The sequence below is a fragment of the Colletes latitarsis genome, chromosome 2 (assembly GCF_051014445.1).
Source record: "Colletes latitarsis isolate SP2378_abdomen chromosome 2, iyColLati1, whole genome shotgun sequence".
In the NCBI taxonomy this organism is placed as follows: domain Eukaryota; kingdom Metazoa; phylum Arthropoda; class Insecta; order Hymenoptera; family Colletidae; genus Colletes; species Colletes latitarsis.
The window spans coordinates 8,728,626-8,751,771 of record NC_135135.1 but is presented as its reverse complement, the minus strand read 5'-3'; the positions used below and the strand labels follow the sequence as shown (position 1 = coordinate 8,751,771).

At 33.7% G+C, this 23,146-nt stretch overlaps 2 protein-coding genes across 2 annotated transcripts in view; one reads left to right on the top strand and one right to left on the bottom strand.

Annotated features, from left to right (window-relative positions):
- LOC143348831 (uncharacterized) overlaps nucleotides 1-23,146 on the bottom strand; it is a 334,784-nt gene that overhangs the window by 60,120 nt on the left and 251,518 nt on the right. The gene's annotated exons all lie outside the window — the stretch shown is intronic.
- LOC143348898 (lachesin) overlaps nucleotides 1-23,146 on the top strand; it is a 141,534-nt gene that overhangs the window by 110,301 nt on the left and 8,087 nt on the right. Inside the window, exon 3 of the mRNA XM_076779622.1 lies at nucleotides 3,422-3,635. Coding sequence (XP_076635737.1) covers nucleotides 3,422-3,635 — 214 coding nt within the window. The remainder of the gene's footprint in view (nucleotides 1-3,421; nucleotides 3,636-23,146) is intronic.

The following is a 23,146-nucleotide window of genomic DNA, read 5'->3' as shown; positions in this document are numbered from 1 at the left end:
ATGGCTGAAAAGATGAAAATCCGATCGGTAATACAGTCAGTCTCATAAGTATTCGTACCCTCGTTGCTTATAAGAGAAAGTTGAAATGAAAGGATGCATTTAAAGTTTTGCAATAAATTTTTTATTATAAATGAACACATGTACAAAGTTTATTTATACCAAATTATAACAACACTGATTATCTAATGACAAAAGTATATTAATTTTACACTGCATAATACGTAATAGCAGTCCACAAAAGTATCAAAAAATCGTATATTATGGTACCTTTTTTACTTTGTATTAATTTTCTAGTATTTCGTGGGTCCACTGTTATGCCTTATTACATCGTTTAATCGATTTGGCATACTTTCTATCAGCTGTAAAGTGATAATTTAAAAATTATTTTACGCTCTTCTAGAGTAGTCTCGGACTTTCGACTCATTTGTAATTATTCATGTCATTTTGACACAATTTCGAACCAGACTGCTTTGTTAGCGTTCATTCAACCGACCGTGAACCGTGGAAGTTATTTTCGATGCGAAATAACATTCGAAGCAAAAGAAAATCGACTTTGCCAAGAATGGCACGAATACTTTTGTGGACTGTCATTATGTACTATGTAGAGTGAAATCGATATATCTTTGTAATTAGTTAATCAATTTTGTTATAATTTGGTATTATTAAACTTTAACCCCTAACCCAGACCTAAACTTTCCCTACGCTAAGTATTTTTCAGTTTTGTTTTTCCGTCTTTCTGTCCTATCTCTTTTTCTCTCCCTTTACTATTAGGTTAAGGAAATGCATATATTGAAGGGAGGTCTTAAGAAAGGCGCTCAGTCTGGTAAAGACGTAGTCGCGTGTATAAAGTTCACTATCGTTATAATATTAACCTACGTGTGGCTACGTGTTTATTAAATTTATTAAAAATTCGTTTTCTTTTTCGCAGACATCCATGAGTTCTACTTCCATAGTAAATTTCAATGAGATACGTTCATTATTGTAGGAGTTATGGTCGTTTGAAAATTGGGCTACTTTTATGGGGGTTTTCTCATTTTACTGGCTTAAATTCTTCTTCCAAATTCATTTTTATCGTTGCCTTTTTCAAATTTTCGTCGATTACGCTAATATACTTATCAGCATTCATAATACCATCAATTGATACATTCCCTGCCGTGAAAACCTCACAAATTTAACCGTTGGTATGATAAATGGTTTTTTGTATGTTTCATTTTTCTTTCTCCAGACATTTTGCTTTCTCTTCAATTGTCATATTTTAAATTTTGATTCATCAGACTATACTATCTTTTTCCAGAACGATCTCGGCATATTAATATATTTTTTAGTAAAAGCTAAACGTTTTTTCATGTTCTTTCTATCAATATGAGATTCTCGTCTTGCTCTACAAGATTTTAGTCCCACTTCGTGCAACCGTTGTTTTATTGTCTTAATTTTTGTACATTTCACATTTTAAAATATTTACGTAGCCCTTTACAATTATTTTTTAATCTATTCGAAGAATAAAATTTATATTTAACACAGTCATACAACCCCATACTATAATATTTACTCTTCTTTTCATCAATTTGCATTGTACCATAAGGTACAAAAGGTTGCCAAATTGCTGATTAAGGAGGTATTGCTGTCTAGACTGTCAATTTCACGGCCGTTTTTGTGATTTTTTTTCTAATGACAGGTAGGTTGTTTTGCACTGAGACTTTGTAGATACATTTATTCATCTTCTAAGCATGTACAATATTTTTTTCATGGAAAAATATTAAAAATCGTGGGAATTGTAACTTCTTATTTAATGGCTCTTTTAGAAAAGGTGCTCCAATGGCTTCCAGGATTCCAGATAATTTGAAACAGAGGGGGTTAAAGTATCTTCATAAGGAAGGTTGTAGTTATAGCAGGAACCAGGGAGAAGTCGAAATCCTGATAAATAAAGAAATGGCGACGCTTCAAGTTTCGAATTTCTATTTGTTAATCGTTCGTTTGTCTTTAGCGTATCGAAAAAAATAGTAAAACTCACTATTTTTTTAAATCTCTAGTTCCAGCTATAAAGGCGTGTCTGCTGAATATTCTCTCCAAATTTGAAGTCGATCGGTCTGCTAGATCTTGAAATATCATGTAAGCCAGTTTAAATGCGTTTTTTTAAACAAGAAGCTATAGTTCTCGCAATTTTTAATATTTTTTGTTGAAAAAATTACTGTACATACCTATAAGACGAATAAATATATCTGTAAAATGTCACTGCAAAACAACGTACCTATCGTTAACAAAAAAAATCACAAAGAAAGGTCGAAGATATGACAGCCTAGACAGCAATACTCTCTTAAGTAATTCAAACTACTATTAAACTAAATAAGGTGTACGCTAAATTGATAATTAAGTAATTTAACTAATATTAACTAAATGAGGTCCGTCAATAAATGTTGTAATTCCCAACATGAGGTTTCGTTAAAAAATTAAATCAACCCCTTGCACTATTTTCATAAGTCTGACTCGTGATGAAAATTTTAGACTAAACTTGAATATCACGAGTCAGTCTTCCAATTTCCAACACAAATTTCATTGATATTCATTTTCATCATCTGTTCACTTACTTTTGTTCTTAACTGTAGTTGTAAAATCAATACCTTGATGTTGGGACTATTGTTGTAACTTGTTCTTATCGAGTTCTGATAGTGTTCTAACTTCAGATAGGTGCTCATCCCTCGTGGGCTAGTCCTCAGACATTCGAAATCCCACCCACTGAGGGTGGTGCAGGGGTAGGTGTCCGCGGTCCCAAGGGGCGTGTATGATCCCAAAGTACGGTTCTTTAACGGTTTTGTTTCGAATTCGTCGTTATTAAGACAATAACTGACGCGTCGCGCGAGACGGTTACCGGTGTTTACCGTGCGACAAATTTTTTGCTCCCGGTTTCGAATCGAATCGAGCCGAAACGCTTCGATACTGAGCTCAGTTGTCGTATCGCCGCTGACCGGACCACTCGAAATAAACTGTGATTTCTATTCCGCTAGTGATATCGGTCCCATACTTTTGTACCTGACTCGGAAACCATCATCCACCCGCGTGCAGAGAGATATCGACTCGGAAATCGTTCCATCGAATCTCGCACAGGTTTTATAGTACAATTTGCATTGTACCATAAGGTACAAAAGGTTGCCAAATTGCTGATTAAGTAATTTAAACTACTATTAAACTAAATAAGGTGTACGCTGAATTGATAATTAAGTAATTTAACTAATATTAACTAAATGAGGTCCGTTAATAAATGTTGGAATTCCCTACAGTAAATGATGTACGAGCCTCGTGGACGCGAAACGTTCGGATCCTATCGTCGAAGGGCAGAGATCCCCTCGTTTTCCGGGCTTCACGACCGATCCCGGCCACCGACGACAGATGATTCTTGTTAACGCGACTTTTTGCCGGATTTCAGGTGTCGTGGATCAAGCGAAAGAACGCCCAGGAGTTACTGACCGTCGGACTGACAACGTACGCCAACGACGAACGATTCCAGGCGAGTCATTTCCTCCACAGCGAGGACTGGACTCTTCAAATAAAATACGTTCAACCGAGGGACGCAGGATTGTACCAGTGCCAAGTGTCCACCCATCCACCCACGAGTATATTTCTGTTCCTCGAGGTTGTCGGTAAGCGTGAAATTAAACACCAATATAAGCTATTTGCGTGGTTGTCGGACTCTCTTCACCCGATAACCCGATATATCGACCATCTGGTGCCGCGCCACGCTCGAGGATCCAATTTTTCCAACGTTCTCTCCCGGCTTTTAATACATTTTACCGCGTCTCGCGCGCGCGTTTCCCTCGTTTCCATCGGAACGACCGGTGGTCGAATAAATTAAATTCTAGTTTATTTTGTCGAGCGGTTAATGAAATTGAAATAAACGGTTCGCGTGCACGTCGGGGGAGAAAAAAAAAAACGGGAACGTCCACGCCCATCAATCGACCAACGTAGGGAAAAATATCGCGATTTTGTGCGTCGTGGATGCTTCTTCGGGTTAATATTATTCTCTATTTCAGCTGCAAACTCCTCCAGGATTTGCTCGTTTCGCGAACGGAATAACATAACTGACTGACTTGAGTTTGTATACGCGAAGTTCAGAGTTTTAACACGTTCATATGATACACTGATTCATATAATTGTATATGTTTTATTTTATTTTATTTAAGGTTACGATTGACCATAACTTTCTTACACATTTTAGATCAAGTTGTAGAGAGTGTTGGGCCACCCCTGGGAAAAATTTTAATGGGAGATTCTAGACGCCAAAATCAGACGAAATTGACTGAGGCTTCGTTAAAAAATTATTAAAAAATTAAATTAAAAAATTTCAAATTGTTCTAAAAAAATTATTATCGGTTGCAGAGGTTGATTACAATCATTTTTGGTCATTACATATACTCCCGAAATGCTAACCATTTTCGAGAAAAAAATTCATTACTGTAATGGTTCCCCAAAATTTCATATGAATCTTTGAAACATCATAACTTCTGTACGAATTGGACGATTTTAATGTTTCTAAATGCAAATAACGCGTATTTTGGCGAAGAATACAATGAAATTTCAAAAATATTCGAAAAGTTATTCCCTGACTTCGCAAAATGAGAAAAACCCCATTAAAATTGAAAATTTTCAAACAGCCATAATTCCTACAATAGTGAATATATTTCATCGAAATTTTGGGGAGAACTAGAGTTCATGGATATCTACAAAAAAGTTTTAAACAACTTTTCTGTACAGCGCCAATCAAATTTTTTAAAAATGAAATACGAATTTTTAAGAAACATTGATAGGGGGTAGGCTGCCTAAATTTTTGGATGAAAAAAAAAATTTTAAATCGTTCTGGAAAAATTATTTTCGGTTGCGGGGGCTAATTACAATCATTTTTGGTCAATACATATATCCCCGATATCCTACGCATTTTCGAGAAAAAAATTTGAGTATGTGCTAAATTTTTCGGCGAAAAAAAAAAATTTACAAATCATTCTAAAAAAATTATATTTAGTTGCGAGGGTCAATTACAATAATTTTTGGTGAATAGACATACCACCGAAATCCTATGCACTTTCGAGAAAAAAATTCAATATGGTTGGAACTTTAAACGTTAATAACTTTTTAACGAAGCCTCCATCAACAAATTGGTATTCTTGATTTTCGTCTTATTTTGGCCTCTAGAATCCCCTATTATAATTTTTCCCAGGGTTGGCCGAATATCCTGTATTTTTGTTGCTTTACAATTTTCCTTTGTTATTCTCTAAACCATTTTACAATTCTTTTCCATCGATTCATTCTGAGATTGCAACCTAACTATATTATTTTTAGCAAACGTAAAATTTGATATACACCATTGATGAAAATCGTCTGAGATCGAGGTCTGAGTTAAGTCTGGGTTAGTAATGAAACAGAGTTTGAAAGTCTCTATAATTATACAGTAATTTTTTATTTTTTATTTTCTTTTTTTATTTTGAAAATCGTTTAAAATCGAGGTCCTCGAATGGGAGTATCCTCTGAAATTCGTAGGGCAATACAGAGGGAATTTTCGCTTCCCTGGACATCGTGTTTAACACGTTCTGTATTGTGTATAAGACTCGATTAGCTTTAACTCCTTGACGACCGAGTCCGCGAACCGGAAACTTCAACGAACGGACAGAGACAAATGGCGCACCTCAGAAAACAAGTTCTGTGTGATAAATCTCAAAGTAGTCGTCCGTCTACAGACCCATATCACAATTTTCAGAGCAATAGCTCGACTCCTTTCTGCAAAATGTTTCTCTCCGTCTTTTGATAATTGTCTTTTATTAAGGCGTTCCAACACTTGGAGTTGCGTTATCTTCGCTAACGTTAAACATCAATCGTAGAAAGTCACACGTTCGGTGAATTTTTATTAAAATTTCTCGCTTTGAACAGCTTTTCTGACTTTAGCAGTGATATAACAACGATTATAAATTAATAAAAATTTAAAATTTCTAGCTTTGATCAATTTTTCTGGTTTATTGCCATTGTTATATGGTAACTCCGTTATTTAATAATTTATGGTAAAGTTTTTCAGAATGATAATATTTTTTAGAGACGAAAACATTCGTGAAGTTAATAATTAATTTTAATATTTTCTGGGATTTCCTTTTCTGTGAATAACTGCATGCAGTTTATTAGTTATGGATGATACTCTATTTATAATAAAATTGTATGTTATTCCCCATTTATTTACCGAATAACATCCCTTATATACTACTGTCCATAAGTCACCGGATATTTTACTCGATTGTCTTGGAAAATGCAAATTAAGGTATTGGATACTATTTTCTGAAACAATATTCTTATCTTGTTTTGTCACGTTTAATTAACTTAATTATTTTGTGAATTTTATAACGCTGGCTTGAAACCAAAATAAATGTGCAACAAGTAAAATTGTACGAGGGGGTAAATTTAAAAGATAAATACAATTTAAAATCGTAGAATTTTATCGAAGATATTAATGGAAATAATACTACAGAATTCCAGCGTTAATTTAAATAATTACAGAACAAATTGGTAAAATATTTGGTAAAATAAATGACGTGCAATGTGAGTTTCCTTTTATAATGTATTGAATAAATTATTTTTAGTGCATAACCTACATCGCTTCCCAGTATTAATTCGTTTTAGTTACACAGTCATTAAGTCTCCTGTGATTTATGGACGAGAGCATATATTTTCCATTTTTATCAACTTGTTAAACAAACACATCCATCTGTCTACAAACTCTAATGAAGAAAATCCTCAGCTTCGCAACCACTGAGCCTCGGCTCTTAACGAAGTTGACAAATAGAAATATTTCATTTAATATTTTGTTCTTTTCCTTAAACAACGTTTCTAAGAAATAGAAATTGGAGACCTTGTTTCTATTCGACCCTAGTTTACAATTTAGTTTTCTTTATAATATAAATATCAAACTCTTTTTATTGGAAAGGAAATGAAATCAATTTTATTTGCATTATTTTGTGTTTATTCTTTGTAAATTGATTAAACTGTTTCAACTATTAACAGAATTTACTTTTTCAAAATCAGGTTACATTTATGAAAATAGCAAATACCCTAACGGTTATAACTAAAATAAAACAAAATCTAATAACAATTATTTTCAGTTAATATCTATTTTAGTCAATAACTATTCAAAAAGGTGTTTTTATCCATTTTTATATTTAAGTTATTGTGTAAATACTATTTCAATTAATAGATAGTAAATAACTATTTTAGTTCAAGTCGTACATGTACTTTTCAAAAATATTTAATTCCTTGGAAAAATTCTTCAAAATTTTATTCGAAGGTTATTGAAAGTATCTATATCGCAGTTTTTTACTTAATTTATCATCAACTATGTTTATTTTACTCAATAAAAGAGTAAAATATCTTTATTTCTTCGAAGTATAAAATGAAGTATTTTTTTCTGAGAAAGTATTTATTATCCGTTTAAGTTGTTCTTAAAAGTAAATAAATTCAGTTTGCAATTATTACTTCTTGCTTTATCTCTTTTCGTAATTTATCCTCGAATTAAGGACTCTTTTAAACTCGTACTTATAAAACAAAGTTAAGTATTTTATTTTGTTCTTTAGCTTATAAAAACAAAATATTCTATTCTACGCTTTAAACTGTCAAAGTAAAATGTTTCGTTACAGATTTCAAAAAGAAAAATATTTTACTCCTAGAAAGTTTGCATTTTATTCGAAATATTATTTTATTTCGATCGTAAAGAATTTCATATTTAGAGTAGTATCTAAAATATTTTCTCTGATAATTTTACTCAGCTGTACGAATTTTGTCCCTTCTCGTTTACGATCGTATACTTCTCGTTTTATTTCGTCAACCCACTCTAACTGATACTTTCACAATCCTTTGAGGTTTCCTTGTTTGATTATTGTGATATCGTTTGTGGATCCTGTCTTTCTTCTCGACCGTCCTCTTTTATTCATCCAAAATTCGTTTCTCCTACTGTTCTGGTGAATTCGATCACGTTGCTCCCGTTTCAACGTTCTGAAATCCCTCGCTGAATATGCGGTAGAAAGGGATCTCTCGTCTCAGCTGTCTTGTTTACAAGATCTTTGTCTCAAAGTCACCTATTTATCCATATAAATCTTTCTGCGCCCTTTTACCCTACCGCTAAATTGCTAGCTTCCTTTTCGTACGTGTCTGCTTACTATTTTAACCTTCTCTCGACCATAAGTTCGATAAATTCCTGTGTTCCTTACTTTATTTTTTTCTGTTTCTTATAACACTATATTTTTTATTTCTTCCACTTGGAATCGTCCATCTTATATTTAAGCTAGACTATAAGTTGAGGATTAACTTACGTTAGGTTGAAGAATAATTGTAATCGTTGAATCTCCCTCTTTTATTTTATTTCTGTAAAATACAATGATTCAGTGACAGAAATCAACATTATAAAATATTACATTGCAAATTGGGAACAAGGGAGAGCATCTTCAAACTCAATATTTGTTTTGATCAAAACCAAGATACTTGACGACACCATTATTTTCTTAATATTTAATTTATTAACACTAAACCTACCGACACTTTATGCACACCCATTCCTACTATGACCAGTCAAATGACCAGTCTTTCTTTTTCTCTTTTACGAGGCAATGTATTTTCTTCAATATTTTTTCTTAAAGCATTGAATTCTAAGAACCTGTACAAAAGTATTCAATACTTTTACTCTAAATGTGCATTAGTACTTTAATAGTGTTAGTAAATTACTAATTTTCATCGGGTAGGAGATAAAACGTCCTTGAAAACGAATTTCGTTCCATAAATAATCCAGTTTTATCGCACACCAGTCGTATACACAGTGTTCGACCACCCCTGGGAAAAATTTTAATGAGAGATTCTAGAGGCCAAAATAAGACGAAAATCAAGAATACTACTTTGTTGATGGAGGCTTCGTTAAAAAGTTATTAACGTTGAAAGTTCCGCACGTACTGAATTTTTTTCTTGAAAATGCGCAGGATTTCGGGGGTATGTCTATTTACCAAAAATAATTGTAATTGACCCGTGCAATTAAAAATAATTTTTTTAGAAAGATTTGAAATGGCTTAATTTTGTCGAAAAATTCATCGTTATTGAATTTTTTTCTTGAAACTGGTTAGGATTTCGAGGGTCTGTTTATTCACCAAAAATGATTATAATTGACACCACTAGATAAAAATAATTTTTCCAGAACGATTTAAAATTTTTTTTTCATCGAAAAATTTAGGCACCTACCCCCTGTCGATGTTTCTTGAAAATTCGTTTTTCATTTTTAATAAATTTGATTGGCGCTGTACAGAAAAGTTGTTTAATACTTTTTTGTAGATATCCATGAACACTAGATCGCCTCAAAATTTCATTGAAATATATTCATTATTGTAGGAGTTATGGCTGTTTTAAAATTGGACCATTTCTATGGAGTTTTTCTCACTTTATGAGGTTAAGGAGCAACTTTTCGAATATATTTGCAATTTCTTCATATTCTTGATTAAAATACGCGTCGTTTGCTTTTTTAAACATCAAAATCCTCCACTCCGTTCAGAAGTTATGGTGTTTTAAAGATACGCCTGAAATTTCGAGCAGTTATTTCTGGCGACATACGATATTTTCGGTAATGAATTTTTTTCTCGAAAATGGTTAGGATTTCGGAGGTATGTTTATTTACCAAACATGATTATACTTGGCCCCCGCAACCAAAAACAGTTTTTTCAGAACGATTTGAAATTTTTTAATTTCGCGAAAAAATTTTAGGACCTGTTCGAATTTTTTTCTCAAAAGTACGTAGGATTTCCGGGGTGTGTCTATTCACAAAAAAAAATTGTAGTTGACCCCTGCAACCAAAAATAATTTTTTCAGAACAATTTGAAATTTTTTAATTTACTTTTTTAATAACTTTTTAATGAAGCCTCAGTCGAGAAATTGATATTCTTGATTTTCGTCTTATTTTGGCCTCTAGAATCTCCCATTAAAATTTTTCCCAGGGGTGGCCGAACACCCTGTATAATCAATAAGAATAGCTGAAACTTGTTTGGGTATGTATCGTCAAAGTAAATTGCAAAATAAACATAGAAGATGGCATAAATTGTAGCAATTGGTGTAGTCATCGGATAGGAGATGAAATGCCCTTTAAAATGAGCGTTTGTACGAGTCGATAGCTCAATTAGTTCCGGAGATATAGCGATTTTAGTTTCAAGTCGACCGCGTGGTCAGTTCCGGAAGCGCGAAGTCAATGACTGTGCGCGCGCGTAAGTAGTAAACAGTGCGTAGTAAATTCTTGGAAATACTACGCTCGAAACTAGGTCACGGCAGTCACGTTCGTGAGGCAGGTCAGCACGATGCACGTGCGACAAAGAGGTCCGACGCGTCAGACGGAGACAGAGATAGTCCAATTCAAAAAATTGCCTTTTACATAACTTACGATATCTCGAAAACGAAAAGTCCAATCGCCAAAAACCAAAAGCCATTTTAAAGAGGAAGGTTTACCGCTTCTAACAATGGCTCAATAATTACTAAAACACTAGTAGTTTCGGAACTATACGCATCTAAAGTTTTACTATTTTTAATGCGCGTGAATAGGCTATTGCACGCGAGCCGGACAGTGGGACAGTCGAATTAAAAAAAATTACCTTTTACATAACTTACGATATCTCGAAAACGGAAAGTCCAATCGCCAAAAACCAAAAGCCATTTTAAAGGGGAGGCCTTGCCGCTTCTATCAATGGCTCAATAATTAATAAAACACTAGTAGTTTCGAAACTACACGCGTCTAAAGTTTTACTATTTTTAATACGCACGAATAGGCTATTGCACGCGAGCTGGACAGTGAGGCAGTCGAATTAAAAAAAATTACCTTTTACATAACTTACGATATCTCGAAAACGAAAAGTCCAATCGCCAAAAACCAAAAGCCATTTTAAAGGGGAGGCCTTGCCGCTTCTAACAATGGCTTAATAATTAATAAAACACTAGTAGTTTCGGAACTGCACGCGTCTAAAGTTTTACTATTTTTAATACGCATTGTTAGACTGTTTTAAGACAGTGGAAACTGAACATTCTCTGCTTTCGTCTTTCCTATACATATATTTCTTATTTACATCGGAAGGTAACCAGAATTTTGTCCAGTTTTTTACAAAAAAATATAAATTATGCAACTGATCAGACCGGTCGTGATAGACAAGGCAGATTACATATTTTTCTGAGAAAACAAACAATAAGAATAGAAGTGAATATTGTAAAATTCATTGCACGTGTACTATAAGAAAAGTCGTGAAGTTAAATGGCGCTAAAATAATATTGTGTGTTAGAGATTCTAAACGAAATTTTAAAAACAGTTAAGGTGTAGTAGTGTTTTCTAACGTTGCAGCGTTTATTGAATCATTTTTCACGAGCTATTTATATTTTTAATAGTTTATATCAGCCCTTGACCAGTAAGAATCGATCAAAATATGTCTCTGTTCGATATAGTTGTCATCAAATGCAGTTTGATAAAATATTTCGTTCGCTGTTGGAGTTTTTATCTAAATAATGTAAACTCGAAGTCGATAAAAACGTAGGTTTTTCTTTCATTTCATCTATTTTTCACTCGACTGTTGAAGTTTTTATTTAGGTATTGGAAACTCAGAGTTCATCGAGTTTCGCTGTGTCACCCTTGCTAACAAATCCGCCATGCAAAATCTGAACGATACGCCATTTATAAACTTTAAATTCGAATTTCCAAACTCCGGAATTAATCGTTCGCCCTAGCAGAAACGTTTCTGTGCTCCGGGAGTTCTTAACAAGAGTTACGAAAGCATAATCGTGTCACCGAAATATAATTACTCGTACCAAGCTATCGCTTTCTCAGTTTTTGATATAGTTGTATTTATTAATTTATCACCGTGACAGTTTAACACGTTAAACGTCATGTCGCTCGGATACAAGTGACGCGTAAAATCCACAGGGGGATTCGTCGCTCATATTTTACTGTATCGCGAGCAATATTAGTATGTATTTCTGTCAGAGCGTGAGAGGATTAATACAATTATGATAAATACGATGTATCGGAATCATTTCGACACTCTGATTAGGAACGTATTCAGTAAGCATTTTTAATGATATCGAATAAGAATGACAGAGTAGATTGGAATTATTGAAAGTGAAATAATTCGACTGAAAGTTAATTTCAATTTGCAGATCAAAGATTCTATAATGGATTTACAGTTTCCATTAGCAGAGTTTCAAGCTAGATTACTAGGTATCCAATATGTATGTGATGGTATAACTGTTAATAGACTGATACGCCTATTCATTGAATTGAATGATGGACGTATTGAGACTTATCGAGTCGTGCGACTGCACGTAGAAATTATACCAAGTTCGACACCTGTTCACAATTCTCGTCCGGAAACTAAACAGGTAATAGTATTGCTGTGTCGCGTTCGTCTGAATAAATTCTGTTTCTCGTAGACAGAACGTTTGAATAGTGATTGCTTGGGCGATTATCTGAACAGACCTCATTTGCTCGAATTGGTATCCAGACGAACGGAAAGATATTCAGATATTATGGTATTTGCCAATCATTCATACTTGCATTAATATCATTATTTTCTTCGTATTATTTCTATAAACTTTTCCACTTATCTGAAACATATTTTGTCAAACTAAAGACTAGTTATTATTGTAGCAAGAAAATGTCCTATTAACACGTTCTTTGCCAAGCTACTTTTGACCAAGTGTCTGCAAAATTTATCTATTATCTCCTATTTGTGTATTGAAAATTTATTTGTTTACTATTCCCTCCAAGTAGCTGTAACTTTGTTATTTTTACGAACCCCGTTGAATGGCTTTGTAGACATATTTTCAAGATTCCAAACTTTAAAAAGATGTAAAAAATAATCGATTTCTGCGACGTGAATTACTAGATGACCTTCTTAATACCTTTATTGCCAAATCAATCCCCTGAAATTGTCCAAAAAAACGGAAATTTTGTTTTTAGACGTTTGGAAATTAGCTTATCCACAATTTATCGTAGAACTTATTTTACAGCCTCGTTAAAATTCAAGAGTCAAACTAGATTTTGTCAAACTAAAGACTAGTTATTATGATAACAAAGAAATTTCATATTGGCACGTTCTTTGCCAAGCTACTTTTGACCAAGTGTCTGCAAAATTTATCTATTATCTCCTATTTGTGTATTGAAAATTTATTTGTTTACTATTCCCTCCAAGTAGCTGTAACTTTGTTATTTTTACGAATCCCGTCGAATGGCTTTGTAGACATATTTTCAAGATTCCAAACTTTAAAAAGATGCGAAAAATAATCGATTAATTGCCAGACCAAACCCTTTAAATTGTCCACAAAAAAGGAAACTTTGTTTTTAGACATTTGGAAACTAGCTTATCCACAATTTATCGTAGAACTTATTTTACAGCCTCGTTAAAATTCAAGAGTCAAACTAGATTTTGTCAAACTAAAGACTAGTTATTATGATAACAAAGAAATTTCATATTGGCACGTTCTTTGCCAAGCTACTTTTGACCAAGTGTCTGCAAAATTTATCTATTATCTCCTATTTGTGTATTGAAAATTTATTTGTTTACTATTCCCTCCAAGTAGCTGTAACTTTGTTATTTTTACGAACCCCGTTGAATGGCTTTGTAGACATATTTTCAAGATTCCAAACTTTAAAAAGATGTACAAAATAATCGATTTCTGCGACGTGAATTACTAGATGACCTTCTTAATACCTTTATTGCCAAATCAATCCCCTGAAATTGTCCAAAAAAAGGGAAACTTTGTTTTTAGACATTTGGAAACTAGCTTATCCACAATTTATCGTAGAACTTATTTTACAGCCTCGTTAAAATTCAAGAGTCAAACTAGATTTTGTCAAACTAAAGACTAGTTATTATGATAACAAAGAAATTTCATATTGGCACGTTCTTTGCCAAGCTACTTTTGACCAAGTGTCTGCAAAATTTATCTATTATCTCCTATTTGTGTATTGAAAATTTATTTGTTTACTATTCCCTCCAAGTAGCTGTAACTTTGTTATTTTTACGAACCCCGTCGAATGGCTTTGTAGACATATTTTCAAAATTCCAAACTTTAAAAAGATGTGATAAATAATCGATTTCTGCGACGTGAATTACTAGATGACCTTCTTAATATGTTAATTGCCAGACCAAACCTCTCAAATTGTCCACAAAAAAGGAAACTTTGTTTTTAGACATTTGGAAACTAGCTTATCCACAATATGTCGTAGAACTTATTTTTACAGCCTTGTTAAAATCTAAGAGTCAAACTAGATTTTGTCAAACTAAAGACTAGTTATTATTGTAGCAAGAAAATGTTCTACAAGCTACTTTTGACTAAGTGTCTGCAATATTTATCTATTTTCTCATATTTGAAATTTTTTAATTTTTTAATTGATATTCTTAATTTTCGTCTTATTTTGGCTTCTAAAATCTCCCATTCAAATTTGTCCCAGAGTTGGCCAAACACCCTATCTATCACTGCAGCCATCTAAGTGAAGAATAATGGATTTCCTTTTCCCAAAACCTAATATTTTAATCGTTGGGCAAGCGAATTGTGCCGCGCGGTTGTGTCCATTTGCGCCTTTCGCCATTACGTCTGCCGCAATAACGAATATCACGCGTGAAACGCGTCCGCTGCACAATGGAGCCGAACACGCCAGGCGCGTCGAAGTCGTCGTTTCCGTAAGGGACGCGTAAAGAGCATCGTCGCGTACCCGGCGAGACTGCAACGGCATTGTCCGGCCGCTGATAAGAGACGGGGCGCTTGAACACAACGGAAACTCTTTTTCCTTATGCACTAGCTCGAGGATAGTCTCTTTAAAAGCCCCGGGATCCTTCCTTTTTTCCCCATTTCTTCCCGAGGGTCTCTCTCCTTGAACTACGATCCAAGTGTTTACATTTTCGTCCCTATTTACGCAGGCTCCACGTGTCGACGTAAACGGTCCACCCTTCCGTCCTCTTTACTTATCTCTTTTTCTTCTCCCCGCCTCTTTCTCTCTCTTTCTCTCGAGGCTGAACAGGGGGAGCAGTTTTATCTGGATTTTATTAAGCAGACGAGCCGATCAATAGCGAGAAAATGCTTTTTATCAGAACTCGGGAGGCAAAAGTTTCGTGAATTACGGGTCTCTGCCCCGGCGTCGGCCGATTTAAGTCCCCCTTCCCCCTCCGGTGTTTGTGTATTTGCATTTAGATTCACAGTTTTTGGATCTACGTCGGTTCGTATGCACGTACATCCCTGCACGTGTGCGGTACGCGTGTGAGTTTGCGCGCGAGCCCGGTATCTAATTTTGTCCTCGGGTTACCGAGAGGGGGGAGTGGACGCGTTTTTGCCCCGTGACATCTGACGGATACGTACGAGAGCCTTTCTCAGGTACTTTTAATATTTATGTTCTCTCGAAACTGGGACGTGTAATATTTACGTTCCCTCTTTCCCGTTCCTGGGGGCCAGGGATTCCGCGGGTCGAGATTTTTCTGATCCGAGCATGATATATCGCGGGATCGCCCGTAGGACGTTTCGATTATAGCGTTTTATACGCGTTTAAACGACGTACGGTTTATAGCCGTGTCGAACGATAGGCGTGGGCGGGGAACAAGTTGTCCGAGGGACGACGAACGTGTATCGAGGATTTCGACGATCGATACTACCTTGAACGAAATCGACTTGTTAATTACCGTCGTTGCGAATCTCTGTGAGATTATCGATGACCCGTGAGAGTGTTCAAGCTCTGTCGATTCTTTCTGACAAATAATAATAATGATACATTTATCTAACAAACGGGGGAAACAACCCTGAAGTGTACAGGTAGTTTTTGTAGTCGTTGGTGGACAAGACAGGAATCAAGCGACGCTTAAAGGGATATTGTAGTGTGAAGCGAAGAATTTTTTTGCAAATAAACTATAACACCTTCTGAAGCCAGGTTTAGAACATTTTTTGGACGAGAGAAAGTTAAAATTGGAGGCCCTATATACTCTCATAAATGATTAATAGTGACACTAGAAACTTTAAACGCGTTTTTCTCGAAAGTATATTTTTTTATATTATTTTTATATATATCCTATTTTTTTTTATCTCAAAAACGAAAGAAAGATGGTACAATTGATACCTAAAATGTAAAGCGTAATCAATTTTTGAAAAATTTAGAGATTTAATTTTTAATTATAATAAGAATAAATTCTTAAGTAATTTGTTTGCAAATAAACTATAAGATCTTTTGGAGTCGCGTGTACAAGGTTTATGTGTACATGTTTCAGTGATATTTTTAAATTTTTTGGGCGAGAGAAAATTAAAATTGGTGGTACTAATTGTACTCTCAAACATGGTTCATAATGATACCAGAAACTTTAAACGCGTTTTTCTCGAAAGTATATTTTTTTATATTATTTTTATATATATTCTATTTTTTTTTAATCTCAAAAACGAAAGAAAGATGGTACATTTTTAAATTTTTTGGGCCAGAGAAAATTAAAATTGGTGGTACTATATACTCTCAAACAGGGTTCATAATGATACCAGAAACTTTAAACACGTTTTTCTCGAAAGTATATTTTCGAAAGTGACTTGAAATTTATAATGAATCTTCAGGAGACATGCTTTTACAATCTGAACTAGAGACATTAAGTTCTGACGTATTATTCTATTTTTTTTTTTAATCTCAAAAATAAAAGAAAGGAGGAAAAATTGGTACTTCTTTAAAGTGTTACCAATTTTTAAAAAATTTAGATACTGACTTTTTTTTACTTTGGGCTATAATAGTATCCTTATTAAGTAGTATATATTTCGATTCCTTCGTTTTGGATGAGTAGAATAGTCGCTATGATGTCAGCCATTTGGACCAGTTTTTCTAAACAGTCTATATGTATTGTATATCATTATCTGATAACTACATTTTGCAGTATTTTGTATTAAAAAAATTTACGTGTATTGTCGAAAGATAAAAGCAAAGTGGGCAAAACTCTCGTTATGAAAAGTATCTATAACATTTTGTCAATTAGAATTTTTTTTTAAATTTATTTATAAACTAGAATCCATACAATTGACGAATTTTGTAAATTAATATGAGGACGAACAAAGCCCTGACAAAAAGCTAGTTTCGATACCTAATCAGAGTTGGGAAAGTTTGTTTACGAATAAATAATCGATTACAAATTTTAGTTTCATTCATAAATTCATTTATAAATTAGAATCTATAAAATTGACGAATTTATTAAATTAATATTAGAGTGTGCAATACCTTGGGAAAAAGGCCTTGTTAGCGAAAAAATCGACGTTGCAAATTTATGGAATATGCGTGAAATAGTGGCCCACTTGAATTTCAGTGCAAGGAGAAAAACAAATTAATAGTCAGACATGTCAGACCAAGCTTACTGAATTTCACTTGTTCTGAACACATTTTCAAATTCAATTATTTCGAAAACGATGGCCCAATCGAGAAAATGTTATTCGTTCTGTTTTACTTAGATTTACACGTAGAACCATGCTCTACTCGCTATTATACCACTCATCCTCCCATTCCTATTGTGACTACACGAAGTGTATTCAGCAAGTGAATTCAGAAAATAACAAATTTGAAATAAAAAAAAATGTATTATTCCTAAAAATACCGTATCAATATCAATTATTTCAGAAACATATTTCTTAATTCCACAATACACTAATTGTGACAACCAAAAATAAATCACTCGAATATTGTAATATTTTCTAAAATATTTTTACTGAAATTTAACGAGAAAAAATTTCCTGTTGAAGTCATACTTTTATGTCATGCAAATAAATTAAGAACCACTATTCCACCCTTTGCATAGACCATTAATTTTCAAATTCAATTATCTCGAAAACAAAGGCTCGATCGAGAAAATAGTATTCGTTTTTTTTTATTTATTTTTACACGTAGAATCATGCTCTACACGCTATTACACCACTCATCCTCCCATTCCTATTGTCACTACACGAAGTGTATTCAGCAAGTGAATTCAGAAAATAACAAATTTGAAATAAAAAAAAATATATTATTCCTAAAAATACCGTATCAATATCAATTATTTCAGAAACATATTTTTTAATTCCCCAATATACTAATTCTGACAACCAAAAATAAATCACTCGAATATTGTAATATTTTCTAAAATATTTTTACTGAAATTTAACGAGAAAAAATTTCCTGTTGAAGTCATACTTTTATGTGATGCAAATAAATTAAGAACCACTATTCCACCCTATGCATAGACCATTAATTTCCAAAGTCGATTTTCTCGGGAACAAAGTGTCCCATGAAGGAAATTTATTCCACGTTTTCGACTTAATCTTTAACGTAAAACTTCCCTCGCGGTCGTATTGCTATTACCGGTATACCCTGTATGAAATACGTATACGAATACGCACGCTGGTTAAGTTGCAAGCAATGTCTCGCGGCGTAAACCCGATTAGCTGATTAATTCTAGTTAATTGGAACAGAGCTCACGACGATTTGCGATGGTTAAAAAATTGGATCGGTAGTTTGCCTCCGCGCTAATTAGTCGACGCGATCGAGAAGAATGGATCCTCAGGTGCGTTCGGATAGCGCTCGTAAGTTCCATCTAGAAATCAGATTGGATTACGGAGAATAAGAAGTCCAGAAAGCAAAGGCGTATTTAACGAGGGCACCGAGCCGGAAGGGATTCACTTTCAACTTTTGAATCAATATCATATCGCGGTATTGTTCCTTCGAAATAAAGACATCTTTAAAGACCTCTTTAATGACGTCTCATTAAAACGTAATTAGACGGCTCGAGAGAGGTAACATTTTTCTGCGATAAACGTTCCATTCAGCCGTGAGTACGTCGACCTGCACCCGACGCCGTCTAATTTTAATCACTCGATACTGTCACATCCCCTTGAAACTTTCAACGCCGACAGAAGGAAGTACATCACGCCACATTTAATAAGCTTCTCAATTTTCAGCCGGGTATCTACACGCCCTGGGTAGAATTTCTTTCGCGCCCAAAACTAATTATGATACTACGTCTCGGCGACAAAATGCACTGTTGAGGGGTTGAGCAAAATAATTTCAAATTGGCGAAAGAAACTTTCTGATATGTTAAACTTCACACGTTAACGTTAATGTCGAGTGAATATTTGTAGGATACGAAAGGTAAATACTTGAATCACAATCAGTTGTATATAATAATAACCAATAACTGTTTATTATAAGTCGGATAGCCGAAATGTACAAATTCTTGAATATACTATTGAAGAGTTCTGTCTAATTGTAAGTGTCAATTTTGATGTCTGGCGAAGAAGCTAACCTCGCCATGGGTGTACCCAAGGCCATGGGAGGCAACATCGGTCTTAGCATCTCCCTATTTTGGTGCATATGACATATCCCGAAATCCTACGCACTTTGGAGAAAAAAATTCTTTACTGAAAATCTAATGTGAGGCCAGAAATGCTTCCCTGACATTTCATGCACATCTTTAAAATGTCATAACTTCTGAACGGATTGGACGATTTTAATGTTTAAAATGGCAAACAACGCGTATTTCAGTGGAAAATAGGTGGAAATTCTAACAATATTGGAAAATTTGCTCCTTGACCCCGTAAAATTAGAAGAACCCCATAAAAATGGTCCAATTTTCAAACGGTCATAACTCCTATAATAGTAAAAGTATCTCATTGAAATTTCGTCTGGAAGTAGAGCTTATGAATACCTATATAAAAGTATTAGAGAACTTTTCCGTAGGATGTCAAACAAATTTATTAAAAATGAAAAACAAATGTTTAAGAAAAATCGACAGGTGGTAGGCGTCTGAAGCGATATAAAAAATTTCAAATCGTTCTAGGAAAATTATTTTCGGTTGTGGGGGTTAATTACAATCATTTTTGGTGAATAGTGATTCCTCCGAAATCCTACGCAGTTTCGAGAAAAAAATTCCATATTGAAAATATAATTTCTGACTATGCATGAATGATTCCCCTGAAATTTCATGTGTTTCAAATCGTTCTGGAAAAATTATTTTCCGTTACAGGGGGCAATTACAATCATTTTTTATCATTAGACATACCCCCGAAATCCTATGCAGCTTCGAGAAAAAAAATTCTTTACCGAAAATCTAATGTCATACCAGAAAAGCTTCCCTGAAATTTCATGCGAATATTTAAAATGTCATAACTTTTGAACGGATTGGATGATTTTAATGTTTAAAAAGGCAAGCAACGCGTATTTCAGTGGAGAATATGTAGAAATTCTAACAACATTGAAAAAGTTGCTCCTTGACCCCGTAAAATTAGAAGAACCCCATAAAAATGGTCCAATTTTCAAACGGTCATAACTCCTATAATAGTAAAGGTATCTCATTGAAATTTCGTCTGGAAGTAGAGCTTATGAATACCTATAACAAAGTATTAGACAACTTTTCTGTAGAGCGTCAAACAAATTTATTAAAAATGAAAAACAAATTTTGAAGAAAAATCAACAAACGTAGGTGCCTAAATTGTTCAGCGAAAAAAAAAATTTCAAAATCGTTTTGGAAAAATTATTTTCGGTTGCGGGGGTCTATTACAATCATTTTTTATCATTAGACATACCCTCGAAATCCTACCCACTTTCTAGAAAAAAATTCAGTACGGTTGGAACGGTTTTTAACGAAGCCTCCATCAACAAATTAGTATTCCTTGATTTTCGTCTTATTTAGGCCTCTAGAATCTCCCATTAAAATTTTTCCAAGGGGTGGTCAAACACTCTGTATAAATTTTGATAAAAGTGACGAAAGAATGATCTAATTATCCTTATAATATTGGTATATAAATCTCGATAAAAGTGACGAAAGAATGAATTCCATGGAGGTAGTCAAACGGAGATTCGTATAGAGATTGCAAGTAAACGATCATGCTAGGTGAACATTGAGCGTAGGATGACGCAGATCCGCATAAGCTTAAAATCGCTCAACCAACGTGAAACGCATTGCATAGCTCGCATTGAAACGCAGTTTCTGTTTCATTTGACGTCTCGTATGGACTTTATCGATTACTAGCGCCATTCTATCAAATTCATGTTGCATAAAAAGTGTAACAATAATTATTTTTATCACCAAGAGGAGCTACGGTAGACTACGGAGTCTTTTTCAGGTTCACAGTGTCGTTCAAAAGTTTCGAGGACCCTTCAATTTTTAAAAAATATTATTTTATACATATGAATTGGACGTTATATGGAAATTATAATTGTTTTTTCGTCGGACATTTTATCTCTGCAAACTTTAAACAGTTTCTCTTGCGGAATATTTTCGAAGAAGTTAAAATTGTTTGATACAGGGTAAATGCCATGAATTTGAACATTTAAATTTGAAACTTCAGATTAGGTAGATTTAATATACGAGGAGATTATGTTATAAAGTACATTTATTATTGAGTTATAAAAAATAACAAATGTTATTAGTTTGTAAGTATATTTGCAGACTTTTTAGTTATTCAAACTTGGCATATATGCTGCATATAGCTGCAAAAATCAAAGGGTGCTCCAGATTTTAAATTTATAGCCTACACAGCACTATTTTATTATACAATATGGTTAAAAACAGAGAAAATTCATTTTACAAAACAAACTAAATATTTATCGAAAATATAACAGGAAGGAAGCTTGCTCTGGCACGAAAATTTCAAGGAAAATTTGTTAATCTTTTACAGTAATATTTAATAAAGTATAGGTAGATTGTACACAAAATTAACTTGTCAGACAGATACAATTTATGCATGTAATCGATAATGTAATCCATCAGATGTTATTTCATTTATTAGTAACATCGATAACAGAAATATGTAAATATTATAATACAAATATTTAACGTTAGATTTGAAAACTGGTTATTTTACCTCGAATAAATCGATCATAGTTTGCGATAATCGTTTCTGAAACGTCGAAGCGTCGTTTAGAAATCAATCCGTTCGTCATTAAGAGATTCTGACCTCCTTCGTGGACACCTAAGCCGTGTGTCTTGCAATCGTAATCCGAGAGCTAATTCTTCGGCTGTCGACTCAGCGTCGGGATCGATAACAGAACTCGGGGCATCCATTAGTCGTATTACCGATACCTTTATTTATTTTTTTTTTAATCATTTAGCGACGAGCGACAATACAACTGCACTCGTTTTCAATTTGATTTACTGTTTCGTATTCTTAGTTATTTATTATCCAGCGAAAATTGATGAGCTTGCACACGAGATTGGAACGTTATTTTCTCTCGATGGGAAATGCAAAGTACGAGGAGAAATAAATATAAACGTATCTGGATTTTTTATTAAATAATCCAACGACTTTTACAAAATTTTACGTGTATCATTGATTAAACAAATCAATTCAAAACAAATTGTATAAAATTGAAAATACTTAATATTCTTAGAAAGAAACGTGAATGGACTTATTACGCAATTTAATATACATATACATGGATCGATCATATGTAAAAAAATAAGTCTAGAATGTATGTTAAGATTGGGAGAAATTTAATTAACGAATAAAAATTTTAGATCCGTTCATAAACTAATTTCCATTCAGGTTTCATTCGTAAATTAAAATAGGCTACGAATTAATCTAAAATATTCATTAGTTATTTGCGAATGAAAGTTATCTAACTCTGTTTGAATATCGAAGCAAGTAGAAACATCAAGCAATAGTCAGACAAATTTTCAAACTCAATTATCTCGACAACAAAGGATTATATTGGAAAATTTTATTCTACATTTTTTATTCAGTTTTTCACGTAGAATTGTTTGCGATTGTACCGTGATTATTGGAACAATATTACTAAATAATATTTAGTGAATATTAGACGATCAGAAAATTCCAAGTACCGTGAAATAATTATTTAGATACAAAACCATTCCAGTCTTCGATCTGAAATATTTTAAGATTTTCTAAGAAAATATTTCTCCAATTTGAGAATTTTATTTAACATTCTCAGTGTAAGAATTTTATTTAACCTTCTCAGTGTAAAAATGATCGTAAATCTTACTCGACCAACTTTTGAGTAGAGTTGAAAATACCAGTAGGCATCAATTGGTTAATATGTTCTTCAAATTTCGAAAGCTAAGGAACGATTGAAAGAAGAATTATTATGTCCCTGCGAGGATTTCCCTTAATTTCGAACGTGGTT